This window comes from Fringilla coelebs (genome assembly GCF_963513975.1).
Source record: "Fringilla coelebs genome assembly, chromosome: 2".
Lineage (NCBI taxonomy): Eukaryota > Metazoa > Chordata > Aves > Passeriformes > Fringillidae > Fringilla > Fringilla coelebs.
Genome location: NC_140029.1, coordinates 1,314,243 through 1,333,983, shown reverse-complemented (window position 1 = coordinate 1,333,983; position 19,741 = coordinate 1,314,243). Strand labels below are relative to the sequence as shown.

At 53.1% G+C, this 19,741-nt stretch overlaps 1 protein-coding gene and 1 long non-coding RNA gene across 2 annotated transcripts; both read left to right on the top strand.

Annotated features, from left to right (window-relative positions):
* Window positions 1–11,484: 11,484 nt before the first annotated feature.
* KCNE2 (potassium voltage-gated channel subfamily E regulatory subunit 2) lies at window positions 11,485–11,862 on the top strand (the record flags this gene model as incomplete). The annotated part of the gene is made up of 1 exon (XM_084225763.1): window positions 11,485–11,862. The coding sequence occupies one exon, from the start codon at window positions 11,485–11,487 to the stop codon at window positions 11,860–11,862; it is 378 nt and encodes a 125-aa protein (XP_084081889.1).
* A 1,543-nt stretch (window positions 11,863–13,405) lies between these two features.
* LOC311166505 lies at window positions 13,406–18,371 on the top strand. The gene is made up of 3 exons (XR_014617013.1): window positions 13,406–13,535; window positions 14,620–14,681; window positions 18,294–18,371. It is a non-coding gene; the product is annotated as an uncharacterized lncRNA (long non-coding RNA).
* The last annotated feature ends 1,370 nt before the right edge of the window (window positions 18,372–19,741 follow it).

Here is a 19,741-nt window from a genome sequence, read left to right as displayed (position 1 = left end):
AAATTCCAAGGTGAATCAACCCTTCCTGGCTTTCTCCTGGAGCTGTTTCTGGAGCCTTCCATGGAGACGCCAGGACGTGTTTCTAGAGAGCTGGACATGAGCAGCTCCAGCAGGGCAATTATCCGCAGGGAATCCAATTAAAAGATTACTGTTCTCCAGCCAGGAGTGTTCTAGAGATGCACAGAATTATCTGTTGAAATCCCTCAGGCAGCTTACCCGGAATAACCCTCTCCTGGATCCCCTCCAGCTCCCAGGGGAGGCTCCGGCTCAGGAAATCATCTCGGTGCAGAGCAGCCCCAGCTCCACGTGAGCAGCACTTCCCAGCAGGACACAGGGAACTGCGCCATCCCTGCCTCCCTACATGCAGATAACGGCAGCAGCAAGGTTCCAGGGGCTTTCAGAGAGATGGGAGGAGGCTGCTGAAAAACCTCTGTGGGTTTGTGGCACTTTGCAGAATCGTGGGATGATTTGGGTTGGGAGGGATCTTGAAGATGATCCCATTCCCACCCCTTGGCCATGGCAGGGACACCTTCCACTGTCCAGCCTGCCAGGGATGCAGGGGCAGCCACAGCTGCTCTGGGAATTCCATCCCAGCCCCTTCCCCTCCCCTCCCAGGGAACAATTCCTCATTCCCAAGATCCCAGCCATCCCTGCCCTCCTTCAGCTTACAGCCATCCCCCCATGCTATCACTCCATGCCCTCTTTGACCATGGGAACACCCAGAGCTCTGGAGTGCAGGTTATCTCCCGAATCCCACAGAGGGAGATGACCCCATGTGACCCAGCAAACCAGCATGAGGACTTGCCCTGGCTTCCAGAACCTTCCTGAGGGAGCTGATGCTGGATAGGTGTGGGAACTCAGTGCACCTCTCCTGACGTCCAGAGCTACCGAGAGAACCCTTGGGGGGCTCGGGAGCCTTGGGATGTTGCCAAAAGTACCTGGTGGCTCAACTTTGACCCTACAAGAGATGTACCACCTGTATATGGGGATATGAGAATCACTGGTGTTTAAAGGATATAGAAATAGCACAATTACAGGTCAAAAGACAGATTTTAAGATTTTGGTACAGGGGGGTTGGAAAAACAAGATGGAGGGAGTTGGGGCCTGCCACATGGTTCTTCCTCCTTCTTCTTGTCTTCCATTTTCTGTGTGATGTAGGTATTTTTGATAGGTTCATAGTAAAGAGACACTTAGTAATAAAAATGATAAGTATTGGAGACAAAAGATAAATATAGTTTACGTAGTCTTTGTTATAAAAAGATACGACCGCCCTGTGGGCAGGCAGAGTGCCTTTGGCTGCCTCGCTAGTCGGACCCCGGCTGGGCAGAAAGAAAATTTTTGTAGATAAGAAATAATAAACAACCTTGAAGACCGAACCTGAGAGTCCAGCCTTGTCTTTTGGAGCCCGGGAAGCGAGCCCATCTCACCCTTGTCTGGGCAGAGACAAATAACAGCCAGCCCGGACAGATAGGGGATATTGGGAAGCCAGCCCGACTCAGAGCAGGCTCAGTGCAGGATCCAGAGCATTCCCGGGGGTGCCAGGTCTCCTGGGTGCCACCAGACCCTCACCTGGAGCCAGGCTGGGTCCAGGGCAGGGCTGGCCTCTGCCTGCCCCTCCAGAAGGGAGGATTTTCTGCTGGAAGCAGGAGCTGGGTTGCGAGAGCCGTTTGCGCAACGGGAGCGCAAATGGGCGCGAGGTCAAGGCAGGGGGAGGAAACAAGGAGCGAGGAATGTTCCTGTGCTCATGCAACACATCCCAGGTTTCGTGGGCAGGGATTTCTTAACTCCTGTGCTGACACCCTTGTTTGCTTTCCTTGGGTTGGAAATGATCAGCTCTCCTCGCTTTCAACCACGTGGGAAGCCCCACATAACCCCAGACTCCGGGTTTTGTGCGGCCTCAGGATGAGTTTTGGCCTCCGTGACCTCCCGGGATGGTTGTGAGTCAAACTGAGATTTTTCCTGCCAAAATAAACAGCAGTGGAAGTGGAATTTTCTCTGACAGTCGGGCTCAGAAGATGCCACTGCTGGAGGTCGTGTGGGGTGGCTGCCCTGGTTTTTGGGGTCATTCAAACGTCCTGACCTGGCCTTTGCTTCTCCTCTGACTGTGCAGCCCCCACTGGGACCACAATCCCAGGGCTCCATCACAGTCCCAGGAATGGGAATGAGCCTCTCTGGGCTGTATCAAGTAAAAAATAACCAGCACTTCTTTAATTGTCAGTTACAGGGTGCAGCCAACCCAAAATATGCAGCAGTTCTAGACCTGACTTGATGTTTCTGCCAAACTCTGAGCTCAGCACAGGTTGTACCCAGTGGCCAGGTGCCCATCCCAGAATTCTGGCAGGATTTGTTCCTCCTGTTCCTGACTGTGGCACAAACACAGCCCGGACCTCACCAGTAACACCACCCAGAATCCCAGAATTGTTGTGGCTGGAAGGGCCCTCTGGGGATCAGCCAGTCCAACCCCCTGCCCAGGCAGGGTCACCCTGAGCAGTGACACAGGGACACGTCCAGGTGGGTTTGGGATGGCTCCAGAGAGGGAGGATCCATCACCTCCCTGGGCAGCTCTTCCAGGGCTCCATGGAAAAACATCTCTCCTCAGGTTGAGGTGGAGCTCCGAGCCATGTCTCCTCCCCAACTCTGTAGAAATAATAATAAAACAATCATTAAAATTAGAAGGGATTAAGATACATAAACTTGTGAGTTCCTACGTCTGGTTTGCAACCTGCCGTAGGGAACATTCCCTTCCCGTGGCAGTGGGAACAAGATCAGAATACCAGGAAAAGCTTCCAACAGAACAAGGCTCAGGAGTGTCCTGGATTTTTTTCAGAGCTCAGGAGGGCTGGGATTTAATCCTTGACTTCATCCCTCTGTCTCCTAAACAGCCTTGTTTTAAAATGTGCCTGGAAGCACAGGAGTATTGCTAAGGAGTCAGGGAAGTGGTGGAATTCTCCTGACCATGGGGATCGGGCCGCTTGTTTTCCTGAGGAATTATGGAAACAGATCCTTCACTCCTCCATCCACTTCTCAGGAATAATTCTGTAATTCCATGAATATGTGGGTTACCAACACCACACTCAATGAAAATGGGTGTTGATGGGAACACAGCTCCAGATCAGGCTCTCCAGGGGCTGCTCCATCCCAATGCCCCGTGGAATTCCATGGGCTTCACTCGAGCCAGGAGAGCAGAACCAGTTTGGTTCTGATCTGGAAACCAAAGCCGGCCCAAGTATCCCCGCACCTCCATCCTGATCCACCTCACAGCTGCCATCAAACCCACTCTGAACATCCATGGAATACACCAATGTCCATGGAATACACCAACATCCATGGAATACACCAACATCCATGGAATACACCAATGTCCATGGAATACACCAACATCCATGGAATACACCAACATCCATGGAATACACCAATGTCCATGGAATACACCAATGTCCATGGAATTCACCAATGTCCATGGAATACATCAATGTCCATGGAATACACCAGCATCCATGGAATACACCAATGTCCATGGAATACACCAATGTCCATGGAATACATCAGCATCCATGGAATACATCAATGTCCATGGAATACACCAACACCTATGGAATACACCAATGTCCATGGAATACACCAATGTCCATGGAATACATCAACACCCATGGAATACACCAACGTCCACGGAATACACCAGCATCCATGGAATACACCAATGTCCATGGAATACACCAATGTCCATGGAATACATCAGCATCCATGGAATACATCAATGTCCATGGAATACACCAGCATCCATGGAATACACCAATGTCCATGGAATACACCAGCATCCATGGAATACACCAATGTCCATGGAATACACCAGCATCCATGGAATACACCAATGTCCATGGAATACACCAATGTCCATGGAATGCACCAGCATCTATGGAATACACCAATGTCCATGGAATACACCAACACCCATGGAATGCACCAACACCCATGGAATACACCAACATCTAAGGAATATACCAACATCCACGGAATACACCAATGTCCATGGAATGCACCAATGTCCATGGAATTCACCAATGTCCATGGAATACACCAATGTCCATGGAACACACCAACATGAGGGTGTCCCTCCTGGCTCACCCCCAAGTCCAAGAGGGACACTCTGGCACACAAAGCACCGTGAGGGGGGCAGGTTGGGATTTTCTTCTGAGCCCTGAAGAACTTTCTAGAAAGTTTCTGGCTGCTCTCCTGCCCTCCCCTTTTTACTCCCTTTGTTCCATCTGAAGCTCCATGAAGTCCCAGCACCTTTGCCCCAGAAGGGAGGGTTTGACAGGAACATCCAGGTGACCTCTGCATCCTTCCTTGGCCTCCTCTGTTTCCCATTGACAACTTGTTCCCCACATGCATTTTTTTTTTTCCTTTTCCCACCCTCCTCTTTCCTGCCTCTCCCTCCTCTTTCCCAGACAGGGTGGGGAGGTTTTAGGTGAAGAAATCCATCGAGGGGATGGACAAACCTGAGGGATTAAGGACGGACACGCAAGTGGGGCAGGCATGTGGTCACACCTCCCCAGACTAATCCTCTGCTGGGACTGGACACGATGTCCTTTTACTCAAACCCTCTGGATGCATTTTCCCTCTGTGAATCAACCTCTTTTGGAATGCTTGCACCTCCAGTGTCCTGTGGCAGCTTAGCAGTGTGAAGGAAGCAGGGGTTAGGGTGAATCAGGAGATTCAGGATCTGGATCCAGCTTCTAGGCCACTGTGGTGAGGAGATGAAAGGAGAAGGAATGAGACTGGAAAGCAGGAGTGCTGCTGTGGGAATTCAGCCCTGTCAGACTCTGAGCTGTCCCTGCCCACAGGAGCTGTGGCAATCAGTGGCCTCTGCTGCTGCAACTGCTGCTCTGCTTTGGGAGGACAGGACTTGGCAGGAAAATGGGATTCAGCAGGGCTGCCTCGGCCCATTTCCATTCCCTGGAAACCCGAGGCTCAGGAGGGGGTGGGTGTGACAAGTGGCAGGAGGGCGGGATGGCTGTGACCACTGCACACCTGGGCTGCAGCTTCTGGGAACTGTTTCCCACTGCAATCCCAAATAAAACCTCAGGTCTCCCTGAGGCCAAACCATGAACCTTTGGCCCTCTGGTAACATCTGCAGCCTCACTTGCCTGTCTCTGGAGTCAGGTGTGGAAGTGGAGAGAACCTGGAACCGCAGAATGGTTGAGGTTGGAAAAGACCTGTAAGATCATGGAGTCCAAGGTGTAAGAGAGCACCACCATCCATCCCAAAATCACGTTCCAGAGAGCCATGTTCCAAGAGTTTATGGCTTTGAAATCCCTCCAGGGATCTGTCTTTTGGGCAGCCCCTGCCAAGGCCTGAGCCCCCTTTCCATGGGCAAATTCCTGCTGCTGTCCCAGCTGAGCCTGCCCTGGCCCAGCCTGAGGCCGTTCCCTCTGCTCCTGTCCCTGTTCCCTGGCAGCAGAGCCCGACCCCCCCGGCTGTCCCCTCCTGGCAGGGACTTGTGCAGAGCCACAAGGGCCCCCTGAGCCTCCTTTGCTCCAGGCTCAGCCCCTGCCCAGCTCCCTCAGGAATGCTCCAGCCCCTTCCCCTGCCCTGGACACGCTCCAGCCCCTCCAGGGCTCTCCTGCGAGGGCCCACCGTGATTCTTCAGGGAGGCTTCAGCTCCAGAGGTTGTGTTTATCTGAGCAAATGCCAGGACAACAAAAAAAAATCCATTGGAATGCGGTGGATCAGGACCCACTTTTATTTCCAGGGCTCAGAGTGTGGCTGTCAAGTGTGTAAAGATCAGAGCAGAGGGCCCAGCTCGCAGCCTGGCCGAGGGACGGGGGGGACAGGAGGGACAGTGGGGTCTCCACGCCGCCACCGCTGCTGGTTCCAGCACTGAGGGCAGAGGAGCTCTGCGTTCCTGCGTTCAGGTTTTCCACTCCATGGAAGCAGAGGGGAGGTGGGGACAGACAGCACCTTGCTGTGTGACTGTCCTTGGTGACATTTGTACTTCTCATATAGCTCAGAGCCCCTGGCAGGGCCTGAAGGGGCTCCAGGAGAGCTGCAGAGGGACTGGGGACAAGGATGGAGGGACAGGAGCCAGGGAATGGCTGCCAGTGCCAGAGGGCAGGGCTGGGTGGGATCCTGGCAATGAGGAATTGTTCCCTGGCAGGGTGGGCAGGGCTGGGATGGAATTCCATCCCTGGATCCCTGGCAGTGCCCAAGGCCAGGCTGGACACTGGGGCTGGAGCAGCCTGGGGCAGCGGGAGGTGTCCCTGCCATGGCAGGAGTGGCACTGGGTGATCTTCACGAGCCCTTCCAACCCAAACCATTCGGAAAAAAACCCCAAACAACCAATTAAACAAACCAAACCCCCCAAAACCTCCAGCCCTTGCTGCTGTCAGTGATTCTCTTTGCCTCCCATGATGTTTTGACAGAGGTTGCCCTCAGGTCCCCAGAGGTTGCTGCAGTTCAGCTGCAGTTCAATATTTTCATTGCAGCTGAAAGAATGGGGAACCCCCCCACATTTCAGAGGGATCAGTGTGAGCACCTTGAGTTTCTCTTCCCCTCTGAGGGACACACACCCCTGAGCATTTCAGGTGTCTCATCTGCTCTTCCCAGCCAGAAACATCCGTGTTTGCTTTTCCAGTTCGAGGTTCTGTGCAGCCAACACCCTCATTTATCCCCTGAAGCTTTTGCAAGAGCACCACATAAAACCATGGCAACAAAGCTGGGCAACAAAGCTGGGCACTGCAGCCTCCTCCTGCCTCCCATTTCTCCATCCCTGCAGCAGAGCTTTTCTTGGCAGGATCTCCTTGCTCTCCACCCCTCCCTGACAAGAAGGTGCAGCAAGTTCTCTTCTTCCATGTCCTAAGTGTGATAATTTATTTGTGGGGAGTTTTGAATAAGTTAGACATGGGATTTTCATACAATTTTGGAGTTGTTTTTGATGATGTGGTTTTGTTTTGGGTTTTTTTTACATTGGTAGGAAGGGTGAGTTTGCCTTACATTGTTATAATATGGTTTAGAAGGTTACAAGACTTTTAGTTATAAGACTTTTTAAGGAATTATTGATTAATAAAACACTGTTAATAAGGATATTTATGATTTTAACTTAATCTTTAAATATTGTGTCTTATGGACATATTACAGTGTAAGCATTTTTAGTTAATTATGTTATGACACATCAACTTTATAGTATTGTATTTTAATGTCTTTGTTTATTTTTATAACTGCTTTTAATTTTAGTTAGTTCTGAAACTTCCTTGCATTTCAGATTCCAACACTAAGGGAAAGGACGAGAGGAAATGGCCTCAAATTGCACCAGGGGAGGGTCAGATTAGGGATTACAAACAAATTTTCCTTCACAGAGTGGTCAGGCCTTGGGATGAGCTGCCCAGGGAGGTTTGGAGTCAGTGGAAAGGTTCAAAAGGAGTCTGGATGTGGCCCTGGGGACAGGGTTTGGGGTGATGCTGGATGCCCATGGAAGCCTCTCGGTGATTCTGGGATCCTGTGACTCTGGGATTTTCCTTTAGCCACAAAGGACCATCCCAGGTGTCCCTCTCCAGCAGGGATGGAGGACAGGGCACCCTGATGTGCTCTCTGACCTTCAGCCATGGAGTTCCTGCAGTATTTAGAGAGGTCTGTAGCAGACAGGGATATTTTGGGGCAGCCTGTCAGGATCCCTCTGGACACAGCCAGCACTGCAGCAGATCAGCTGTTCCTGTGATCCTGGGGGAAAAGCTGGGCTCAGACAAACCCAAAGGGTCACAACAGGGGATCAAACACTAAATGGAACCTCAGGGCTCCAAAATACCCCAAGGGTTGGCCCACCCAGCACTCAGAGACCCCAAAAGATGCAAGAACTGATCCATAAGAAAGCAGCAGTCCCAAAGGGTTTCCTCAGTTAAAAAGAAAACCCAGCCTGCACAGGGCAAGGCATCCAAAGGGCAAAGTTTGTTTCTTGCAGTTGATGCAGGGAAACAATGGAATATTGGGAGAAAAAGGGATCAGGTGCAATGAAAACTCCTCTGAAGGGAAATGTCAGGGGGAGATCATCATTGACAACACTCCTCTGCTATTCAGGAGAATCACAGAATCAGTCAGGTGGGAAAAGGCTCCCAAATCATGGCACAGGGACAGCACCAGGGAGGGGCTGGGGCTGTGCCAGGAGGGGATTAGGTTGGATTTTAGGGCAGGGCTCTTCCCCAGAGGGTGCTGGCACTGCCCAGGCTGCCCAGGCAATGGGCACGGCCCCCAGGCTGCCAGAGCTCCAGGAGCCTTTGGCCAGCGCTGCCAGGGATGCCCAGGCTGGGCTTGGTGGGGAAAAGGGAAGGGAAAGGGAAAGGGAAAGGGAAAGGGAAAGGGAAAGGGAAAGGGAAAGGGAAAGGGAAAGGGAAAGGGAAAGGAAAAGGAAAAGGAAAAGGAAAAGGAAAAGGAAAAGGAAAAGGAAAAGGAAAAGGAAAAGGAAAAGGAAAAGGAAAAGGAAAAGGAAAAGGAAAAGGAAAAGGAAAAGGAAAAGGAAAAGGAAAAGGAAAAGGAAAAGGAAAAGGAAAAGGAAAAGGAAGGGAAACTCAAACTTTGGGTGTTGAGCAGCCTGACTGCTCAGTGCTCACCTCTTGTGCCCAGATCAGCAAAGGAAATCATTGTTCTTATCACTGCTGGTGCTACTGGTTTATTCATAGAAACATGGAATGATTCAGGTTGGAAGGGACCTTAAAGATGATCCCGTTCCACTGTGCCAGGTTGTTCCAAGCCCCATCCTGGCCCTGGGCACCTGCCAGGGATCCAGGGGCAGCCACAGCTGTGCCAGGGCCTGCCCACCCTCACAGCCAAGAATTCTTCTCTAATAATTCCTAATAATACTATTATTATTATTATTATTTTACAGAGGTCATCTTTACTCTTCTGGCTCACCAAAAAGGGAGCTGCACCCCTGCTTATCCCCAGGAAAGCTCTTTTCCAATATCTAAACTTGCAGCAGTCAGCACAAAGGCTCAGTCCCAGATCCGACAGGATGACTGATGCAAGCTGTCAGCCAATATTTGACTTTCCAGGTAAGATTAGATTTAGCTTTTAATTTAATATAAACATAAGTGCAGTGCAAGGCACTTATTTCACAGGCACCTGCTGCCAGCCTTGTGCAGGCTCCTCAAAGACATCCCTGCTCTTTTGGGGGGTTTCATCCCATTATCCAGTGGAGTTGGAAAATTCTGAGTGTTCTGAATCTCCCTAGGGAAGGACACAGCAAAGGTAAGCTGCTGTTACAAGTCTATTTCCTCCTGAAAAAGGATAGTAATTTTTGATGTAAACCAAGGGAAAAGCAGGTTCTACAGACAGCAAAGGCAGTTTGTATTTATATTTTCTCATTTAGTTTTATTAATTACCTTTATCCCTTATATTTGAGCATGTGGGAGGGGGTAACTGCAGAGGGATCCACCTGGACGTGTACCCAAACCCTTGTGTGCACAAAGGCTGAATTCCTGAATTCCTGAATTGGAAAACATCCCAAATTTTTTATTAGCAATGAAAATTCACTGCCTCTTTCCCTTGGATGCAGCCAACTCCTCGTTCTTGAGGATGGGACTGGGAACAAAGGGCTTTGGGGGCAAGATTTCTACTGGTTTTAGGGCTCGGGTGGTCTGGAGAGCTGAAGGAATTGCCCACATTAAAGTAGGACAGCTGGGTGGGAATGGGATTGGGTGGGAATGGGATCTGGGTGGGAATGGGACTGGGTGGGAATGGGATCTGTGTGGGAATGGGATCCGTGTGGGAATGGGATCCGTGTGGGAATGGGATCCGTGTGGGAATGGGATCTGGGTGGGAATGGGACTGGGTGGGAATGGGATCAGGTGGGAATGGAATCTGTGTGGGAATGGGATCCGTGTGAGAATGGGATTGGATGGGAATGGGATTGGGTGGGAATGGGATCAGGTGGGAATGGGATCCGTGTGGGAATGGGATCGGGTGGGAATGGGATCCGTGTGGGAATGGGATCTGTGTGGGAATGGGATCCGGATGGGAATGGGATCAGATGGGAATGGGATCAGATGGGAATGGGATCCGGGTGGAAATGGGATCTGTGTGGGAATGGGAGCCATGTGGGAATGGGATTGGGTGTGAATGGGATCGGGTGGGAATGGGATACATGTGGGAATGGGATACATGTGGGAATGGGATCTGTGGGGGAATGGGAGCTGTATGGGAATGGGATACATGTGGGAATGGGAGCCATGTGGGAATGGGATCGGGTAGGAATGGGATCGGATGGGAATGGGATCCGGGTGGGAATGGGAGCTGTGTGGGAATGGGATCTGTGGGGGAATGGGATGGGATGGGAATGGGATCCGGGTGGGAATGGGAGCTGTGTGGGAATGGGCTCTGGTGGGATTGTGATTTGCGTGGGAATGAGTTTGGGGTGTGAGTTTTGGGAGAGAATGGGAGCTGGTGGGAATGGTATTGAGTGGGATCACGTGGGAACAGCTCTGGTAGGAATGGGATCTGGGTGGGAATGGGATCCGGGTGGGAAGGAATGCTGAGGTGGATTTTCCTCCTGTGGGACACACACCTGGTTCATGGGGTCTGAGCAGCACTGGGGTCTGAATTTTGGGATAAATGGGATCAAACACGGCTTTGCAGTACCAGGCAGTGTCTCTTCCCCTTTGGGGACTGTCCCAAATGGTCTCTGAGGCCACTCCAGGGAAGAAGTCTCAGCCTCCATGTCCCTCCCACGGCTTTGTCTTCTCCTCAGGAGCAATCCTTCTTCCCTGGGAGATTCCCCTCTGTAGGGAAGGGACAGTGCCCCAAACCCAGTGACAGGGCCATGGGGGCCTTCACCAAAGTGTCCTCCAGAGCAAAGGGACTTGAGTGGGCTCCAGGATGAGCAGAGGGCTGGAGCAGCTCTGCTGGCAGGAAAGGCTGGCACAGCTGGCATTGCTCACCTGCACAGGAGAAGCTTTGGGCTGAGCTCAGGGTGGCCTTGCAGGGCCTGGAGGAGCCCCAGGAAACCTGGAGAGAGACAATTTCCAGGGGATGCAGGGACAGCACACAGGGAATGGCTGCCAGTGCCAGAGGGCAGGGCTGGGTGGGATCTTGGCAATGAGGAATTGTTCCCTGGCAGGGTGGGCAGGGCTGGGATGGAATTCCATCCCTGCATCCCTGGCAGTGCCCAAGGCCAGGCTGGACACTGGGGCTGGAGCAGCCTGGGGCAGTGGGAGGTGTCCCTGCCATGGCTGGGGTGGCACTGGGTGGGCTCTGAGGTCCCTTCCAGCCCAAACCATTCCAGGATTCTGAGTAGGACCTCCTTGGGTCTCTGAACATACTGAACCACTCAGAGATGGGGATTCTCAGCTGAGCTAAGGCTGCACCTTCAAGTGTCAGAAGGTGACTGTTACCAGATAATTGACATAACACTGACAAAATACTCCAAACCAACTCTTTGAATACAGACCTCTGATTTAAAAGAACATTTTCTTGTCTTTAGCAGCATAATTAGCAAGGATGGCCAAGCTGCAGAACTTCACTTGGGCAGTGGAAGATATTTTCAAGGAAACCTTCCTCAATTACATGAACAGCTGGAGGAGGAACATGACAGAAGCAGCGAATAAACTGCAGGCTGAGGTGGCTGCTGAAAACTTTGACTACGTTATCCTGTACCTGATGGTGATGATTGGGATGTTCTCCTTCATCATCGTGGCCATCCTGGTGAGCACTGTGAAATCCAAGAGGAGGGAGCACTCCAATGATCCCTATCACCAGTACATCGTGGAGGACTGGGGGGAGAAGTACAGAACCCAGGTTCTGAACCCTGAAGATCTCAAGTGTGTGATCCATGAAAACCTGGGGGCAAGGGAGAAAACCAGCCCAGAGTCACCTTGACTGTCTGGGAACGCCAGCAGTGAGGGATTCGTGGAGTCACACAGAGGGAACTCACTGGAATTCCAAAGAGCTGTGGAGGTGTTGATTAAATTTACACACTGGAATTCCAAAGAGCTGTGGAGGTGTTGATTCAATTTACACACAGGTCAATGGATAATGGAGTCCTGAGGAAATCAATGCAACAGTTCCTGAGAGGATCTTGGGAAAGTCCAAGAAAAATCTGTGATTGTGCTTCCCTTTGATAGTCTGTCCTTTGGGAAAATAAAGCCATGACAAGGATAACTTGATTATTTGAGCATTTTTTAAATCCACAAGCAGATCTGGATGTTCCCACCTCAGAATAACTGTGAATTAGTGCTGGTCAAAAGTGCCAATTTAGATCCAAACTGTGTGACTTAAAACCACTTTAAAAATAACCTGAAAATATCCAGTGAAATGTCCAATCTCCACACATTGACTGCAGAAGCAATTAGGGAATGAATCACAGGAGGGACCTGATACCTGCATACACCCACTCCCAACTCCTTTTTAGTGATCTGATTCCTTTTTTTCACTGGTGTTAAATAATAAATGACAAAGGGCTTCTTTTTTTGGGAGCCTTTGGCTTGTCTTGGACACAGGTTTTGAGATTTGAGCTGATGCCATCACTCTCCAGGTGTGCTGGAGGTGCAAAAGAAGCACAAGCAGCAGGCTGAAGGAAGGGATTGTCTTCTCTGCTCGTGAGACCCCACCTGCAGAGCTGCCTCCAGATCAACACCAGCAAAAGCTGGAGCTGCTGGAGAGTCCAGAGGAGCTCATGGAGCTGTTTCACAGAGCCCCTCTGCTCTGAGCCAGGCTGGGAAGCTCCAGGGAGAGCTGCAGAGGGACTTTGGCAGGTTTATGTCAGATGTTAGGAAGAAATTCTTTCGTGCGAGAGTGGCGAGGCCCTGCCACAGGCTGCCCAGAGAGGATGTGGGCTCCACATTCCTGGAAATGTTTAAGGCCAGGCTGGACAGGGCTCTGAGCAACCTGGACACCTCCCACTGCCCCAGGCTGCTCCAGCCCCAGTGTCCAGCCTGGCCTTGGGCACTGCCAGGGATGCAGGGATGGAATTCCATCCCAGCCCTGCCCACCCTGCCAGGGAACAATTCCTCATTGCCAAGATCCCACCCAGCCCTGCCCTCTGGCACTGGCAGCCATTCCCTGTGTGCTGTCCCTGCATCCCCTGGAAATTGTCTCTCTCCAGGTTTCCTGGGGCTCCTCCAGGCCCTGCAAGGCCACCCTGAGCTCAGCCCAAAGCTTCTCCTGTGCAGGTGAGCAATGCCAGCTGTGCCAGCCTTTCCTGCCAGCAGAGCTGCTCCAGCCTTCTGCTCATCCTGGAGCCTCCTCTGGGCTCTGCAGCAGCTCCAGCTCCTCCAGGGCTGGGGCAGCTCTGCAGGTGGGCTCTCACCTGTGGGGCACAATCCCAAACCCCTTCCCTGATCCCCAGCTGGGCACAGGAGACTCTGGGACCTCGCCGCGGTCCCTGCGGGAGCTGCTTTATGGCAGAACCGGTAATTGTGAGGGAGAAAAGCGGATCACCGCCATGCCCAGCGCCGCAGCCGAGCGGGCGGAGCGGCCCCGGCCGGGCCCGGCGCTGCCGCTGCCGGGAACTCCGTGAGGGAGCGCCGCCCCCCCGCCATGGCCGCCCGGAGGTAGGACCGGCCCGGGCCCCTTCCTTCCTTCTTTCCTTCTCCCTCCCTTCCTTCCCCTCCCGGCCCCGCGGGGCCCCGGCGGACCCCGGCCCGCATCGCTCCCCGCAGCCCCGGCCGCTCTCCGGTGCCGGGCCTGCTGCCTGCCCTGCCCGGCCTGCCGCTGCCGCTGCCCCTTCCCCACCCCGTCCTTGCTCTCCAGGCCTCGTCCTTTCTCTCCAGCCCCCCTCCTGTCTAATCCGCCCTCCCGTCCCTCTCTCCAGTCCCTTGTGTTGCTCACCCCGCTTTCCACCATCCCCAGCCCCCCTTTGCTCTCCACCCGCCCTTGCTCTCCGTCCCCCACCGTTGTTCTCCAGCCTCTTCCTTGCTCCCCAGCCCCCTTATTTGATATCCGCCTTTCCCTCCTTGTCCACCAGCCCCCTTTCCTAGTTCTCCATTGCCTTCTTTCCTCTCCAGGCCCTCCATTCTTGTTCTCCACTCCCTGCCTTTCCCTTCAGCCCCCCTCCTTATTCTCCCCTTGTTCTCCAGCCCCCATTCCTTGTTCTCCCATACCCCCTCCTTTCTCTTCAGCCTCCCTTCCTTGCTCCCCATCCCCTTTCCTTGCTCTCCACCCCCTGCTTTTCTTGCTTTCCACCCTCCCTCCTTGTTCCCCAGTCCCTTCCTTCTGCTCCAGCCCAGGGCAGGGCTGGGATCCAGGGGCAGCCACAGCTGCTCTGGGCACCCTGTGCAGGGCCTGCCCACCCTCCCTAATTCCCAATATCCCACCCATCCCTGCCTTCTGGCAGTCCACAACCATTGCTCCTTGTCTTGGTACACTCTGCCCATATAAAAAGTCCCTCTCACTCCTTTTTTGCACTGGAAGGGGCTCTAAGGTCTTCCTGCAATTGTCCCTTCTCCATGCTGGACAATCCCAGTTCTCCAGCCTCTTTCCAGAGCAGAGGGGCTCCAGTTTTGGGATCATCTTTGCGATCCCTGGTGATGCCATGGTGGAAGAGCCTGATGTGCCGCTGGCATTTCTGGGTTTGGTTTGATTTTAATCCAGCCAATGTGAATGAAACATCCCATCTGTTCTGCTCCTGTTTTCCAGAATTTGGAGTATGTGAGGGGCTACCAGAGGAATCACTCCTGTTTTAATTTCTGCTTCATCAGGTACGAAGGTCTTGATGGTTTTTTCAGCTGTTTTGATGGTGCTTGAGTTGGAACCTTGAGTTGATCCAGAATCAGAATCAGGTGTGGGTTGGAAAGGACCTTAAAGATCATGTCATTCCAAGGCCTGCCATGAGCAGGGACACCTTCCAGGTTGCTGAGAGTCCCATCCAGCCTGGCCTTGGTGAGTGACACCCCTTTTCTAGGTCAGAAATGTCACATTTAAGTGCACTCAGATAACTCAGTGGCTCGGTGCTTTCCAAGGCCTCGTGGCTGGAGTTGTACAGCAGTCCCCAAAGGAATATCTCCAGCCCCATTTTGTGGGAATGCTGGAGTTCTTGGCAGGCAGGGTGAGATGTGCAGCCTGCCAGGACACCTCCAGGGGGTTTGGATGCTCTGGATGTTCTGGGGATGTTCTGTGGTGCCTCGGGGCTGTCTGTGCTCTGCAGACCATGCCCTGAGAGCCTGGGCTGGGCTGTGCTTCTGGGGAGGGCTGGAGCTGCAATCCAGGCTGGCATTCAGCTCCCTGCTCCACCACAGGCCTGCCATGTGCCTGGGGCCAGCTGTGGGGCTGTGTTGGACAAGGCAGAGCTGGGCAGAGGTCCTGGGGCTGGAATCAGGGCTAACCCCAAGATCTGGGATGTGGTGCAGCCCTCCCTGAGGGACACGACCCTCTGCAATGAGCCTGCTGTGCCTGCAGAGGATCCCAGAGGGTTTGGGGTTCACAGGGAATTGCTGATCTGCTTCACCAGACAGAATTCCCTGGGACAAGGCTGCAGACAGAGCCCAGAATGCCAAAATCCCGGCATGGTTTGGGCTGGGAGGGACCTTAAAGCCCATCCAGTGCCATGGGCAGGGACACCTCCCACTGTCCCAGGCTGCTCCAAACCCCATCCAGCCCAGCCTGGGACACTGCCAGGGCTGGGGCAGCCACTGTGGCATTTGTGAAGGAATAAAACCACAGCAGTGCTGTGAGGGCCCTGACAGAGGAGGAATGATGAGGAGGACTCCATTGATAGCAGCAGGCTAATTAATTACTTTATTATGCTATATTATTCTATACATCTAAACTGAATCTGCCAGGCACTCCACCCTGCACACAACTGCAGAGCATTTTGTGGCTGTCACCCGACACTCCTGACACACACACACACACACACACACTGCTGGCCCTGACAGGCCAGGGAAACAAACCCCATCCCTGTGGGGAAACCATCTCCACACTGCATTCTGCTGGGGCACAAACACAGGCACAGCAGACGAGAGAAGAATTGTGTTTTCTTTCTCTGAGGTTCAGAGAATGTGAATCCCAGAAATATTCCTGGGGAGAATTGTGCCTTGCTTTTCTCCCTGAGGAGAAATGTGGGGCTACGTGGAACTGCAGAGGGGGCCTGGCAGGGCAGTCCCAGGGAATCCCTGCCAGCCTGGGGCTGGTTCATCCCAGCTCTGGAGCATCTGTCAGGGGATACCTGGCAGAGCCTGGTGCTGCTGTCCCTCCTCACGTGGCTGCACACAGGAGCTCCTGGCAGGTGAGGGGAGGGAGCAGTGCCCTTGTGTGGGGCCCAGGCCCTGTGTTTGCCTGCATTTCCCTGGGGAGGGAACAATGCCTGCCTGTGGATGTGTTCCCTGCTCCTTTCTGTGCCTTATCTCCTCAGGAAAGGCAAACACACCATTCCAGCTGTTGATTTAAGATATCCCAGCCTTGAAAAAGCAGTGTTGGGGCTTTTTGCTCTTGCACTGATGACCTCAGTGCTCATAAATGGTGTTTTTTAAGTGTGAAGGGAATCCTGGAATGGTTTGGATTGGAAGGGATTTCAAAGCCCATCCAGCCTCCATGGCAGGGACACTTTCCACTGTGGCAACCTGGCCTTGGTCACTGCCAGGGATCCAGGGGCAGCCACAGCTGCTCTGGGCAAAATCCTCCCCTTTCCCCACTTTTTCCCCTCTTCCCACTTTGTTCTCCCTGCCCTGTGCTGCTTTTTTCAATCCTGAGGTCTCCACTGGATTTCATAAGGGCTGGGATCAGAGGGAGGCTGGAAAGGCCAGGAGATGATTGGGGAGAAGTGCTTGGCCCTGGAGGCTGGTGTGATGTGGGAGTCCAGCCTGGAGGGAGCAGTGACATTCCCACTGCACAGGACACTGTGGGGACAGAGCAGCACAGGTGTCAGCTCTGGGGAGCATTCTGGGATTACAGCAAACATGGAGGGAGACTTTGGACAGGGGATGGAGGGACAGCACACAGGGAATGGCTGCCAGTGCCAGAGGGCAGGGCTGGGTGGGATCTTGGCAATGAGGAATTGTTCCCTGGCAGGGTGGGCAGGGCTGGGATGGAATTCCATCCCTGCATCCCTGGCAGTGCCCAAGGCCAGGCTGGACCCTGGGGCTGGAGCAGCCTGGGGCAGTGGGAGGTGTCCCTGCCATGGCAGGGGATGATCTCCAAGGTCCTTCCAACCCAGACCATTCCATGATTCCATGAAGTAAAAATACATTTTCTTGGAACAGCACTGACTCCTGTCACAGCCACCCTGACATTTCCTCAGCAGGAGGAGAAGCTGCACAGTGAGGATCAGCACAGAAACAGTGACTGATGAACAGGAATTTGCTGGTGGCTGCCACTTCAGGGCTTTGGTACAGCTGGGTCTTGGTCACTGTGGAGGAGTGGGAATGTTTCCAGAGGGGTCTCAGCAGGGTGAGAGGGAAAAGGAGAGGAGAGGATGCTCTGGATGGAGAAATTAGAAAATCTACCCAGAAACTGAGCAGGACAGGAGCTGCAAGAACATTTAATTTCTGCAGGGAGCTCAGCAGCTGCTCTCTGGTGTGGTGCTGGTTTATTCAGCCCAGCTTTTCACAGTGCTGGAGTGTTCCCTCCTGCTTTTCCACTCTTGCTCCATGGACAGGAAAGGCCTCCAGAGGTTAATTTGGATTCCAGTAGCTGAGCAGAGAGCCCTGGGCAATGCTATGTGTGCTGCAGCCTTTTCATCCCAGAAATTCAGCTTGGGAATGGTTGGTGACCACTCAGGGCTGCAGGGAGTGCTTGCTTTGCTAACCTCTATATTTATAAACTTAGTATGGAGAATTAAATGAGTCAGTCACAGAGGACTAAGAAGTTAGAGGATTAATCCAATGTTCAGGCTCCAAACAGAGCAGGTGGGCTTGGAAACCCTCAAAAAAGCCCCAAGGCAGCTTCTGTGAGTCCCTCAGTCCCAGCAGAGGCAGGGAGGGGGAGCACACACAGCTCCAGCTTCCAAAGGCAGCCATGGTTTCCATGTTTTCCATGGGGCAGCTGTCAGGGTGTGGAATTCCAGCCCCAGCACCTGCCCTGGGCTGTCAAAGCCCTGCCCTGCTCCTGTCACTGAGCCCCAGAAAGGCCCTGGAGGACCCTGGGGATTGCTGGGGATGAGCCCCTACCAGGGCAGGCTGAGCTAATTAACAGCTTGCCTAATTCTCTCTCAATTTCTATTTCTCCAGGAGTTCATTTTGCCTTTTTTTTTTTTTTTTGTTTTCCATTTCTCCAAGAGTTCACTCTGCTTTGTTTTCCATTTCTCCAAGAGTTCATTCTGCTTTGTTTTCCATTTCTCCAAGAGTTCATTCTGCTTTGTTTTCCATGTCTCCAAGATGCTCCTGCCCTGCCCTGTGCCTCCAGGAGTGTGACCCCCCCCAGTCCTGGGGCAGCCCACAGCTGAGATGGTGGCCTTTAACTGGAAGGTGAGGCTGGGGCAGGTTCCCAAAGCAGGAATTGCTGCTCTTTCCATGTGGGATGTGTGGGGTGGGTTCTGATGGTTCCTTCCCCAGGGGAGGGTTCTTTGACCCCACCCTCTCAGGGACTGGGGATTTCTTCTTGTCCTTCCTTGCCAGATGTGCTTGCCCCAGGATTTGCTCTTGGGGCCTCCCATGTTAGACCTGGGCTCACCAGAGCTCTGCTCATCCCCTGCTCCTGCCTTTCCTCTTTCCAGGTTTTTCTCAGGCTGCTCTTCCCTCAGCTGCTTTTGTTACTGGAGGGGAATTTTTCCAAAGTATTTTTGGGGTTTTGGGGCAATGAAAGCTCCGCAGGGTCTTTTGTCAGGCACCACAGTGTTGGAGCAGGCACCTCCTGCATGGTTGGAACAAGTCCATGGAGGGAGGCTCCAGGATGATCCCAGGGCTGGAGCAGCTCTGCTGGCAGGAAAGGCTGGCACAGCTGGCATTGCTCACCTGCACAGGAGAAGCTTTGGGCTGAGCTCAGGGTGGCCTTGCAGGGCCTGGAGGAGCCCCAGGAAAGCTGGAGAGAGACAATTTCCAGGGGATGCAGGGACAGCACACAGGGAATGGCTGCCAGTGCCAGAGGGCAGGGCTGGGTGGGATCTTGGCAATGAGGAATTGTTCCCTGGCAGGGTGGGCAGGGCTGGGATGGAATTCCATCCCTGCATCCCTGGCAGTGCCCAAGGCCAGGCTGGACACTGGGGCTGGAGCAGCCTGGGGCAGTGGGAGGTGTCCCTGCCTGTGGAAGTGGATGAGCTTTGAAATCCCTTCCAATCCAAACCATTCCATGACTCTGTAATTAACAATTTGAACACATGAAATCAAACTTTCCCCCAGCCCTGCCTCCCCTGCCCTGGTGTTGCAGAGCTGTGGTTCAGAGCTGCTGCCTCTGTGATTGTGGGGAGATTGACAGAGCCTGGTGCTGTTTCTCCAAGCTCCCTGCTGGTGTAGGGACACAAGGCTTGGCCTAAATTCAGAGCTTTGATGCGTCCTGACAGCTTTGGGAGATCCTGAGGGAACAGGGTGAATTGCAAGTTCACAGAGTTACCACAGAACCTTGGAATATCCTGCTGGGAAGGGACCCACAGGGATCACCCAGTCCAAGGCCTGGCCCTGCACAGACCCCCAAGAACCCCCCCCCATCCCTGGGAGGCCTGCTCAGGGCCCACCACCCATTTCCATTGCATTTTCCTCTCCCATGTTTTTATAGCATTGAAAGGCTCTGTGCAATTCCAGGCATTCCAAACTGGTACAGCAATCCTGGGATTTTTCACTTTCCTCCCAGTTTGAAGGTGTTTATCTGCACCTTCCATATCTGAGCAGGT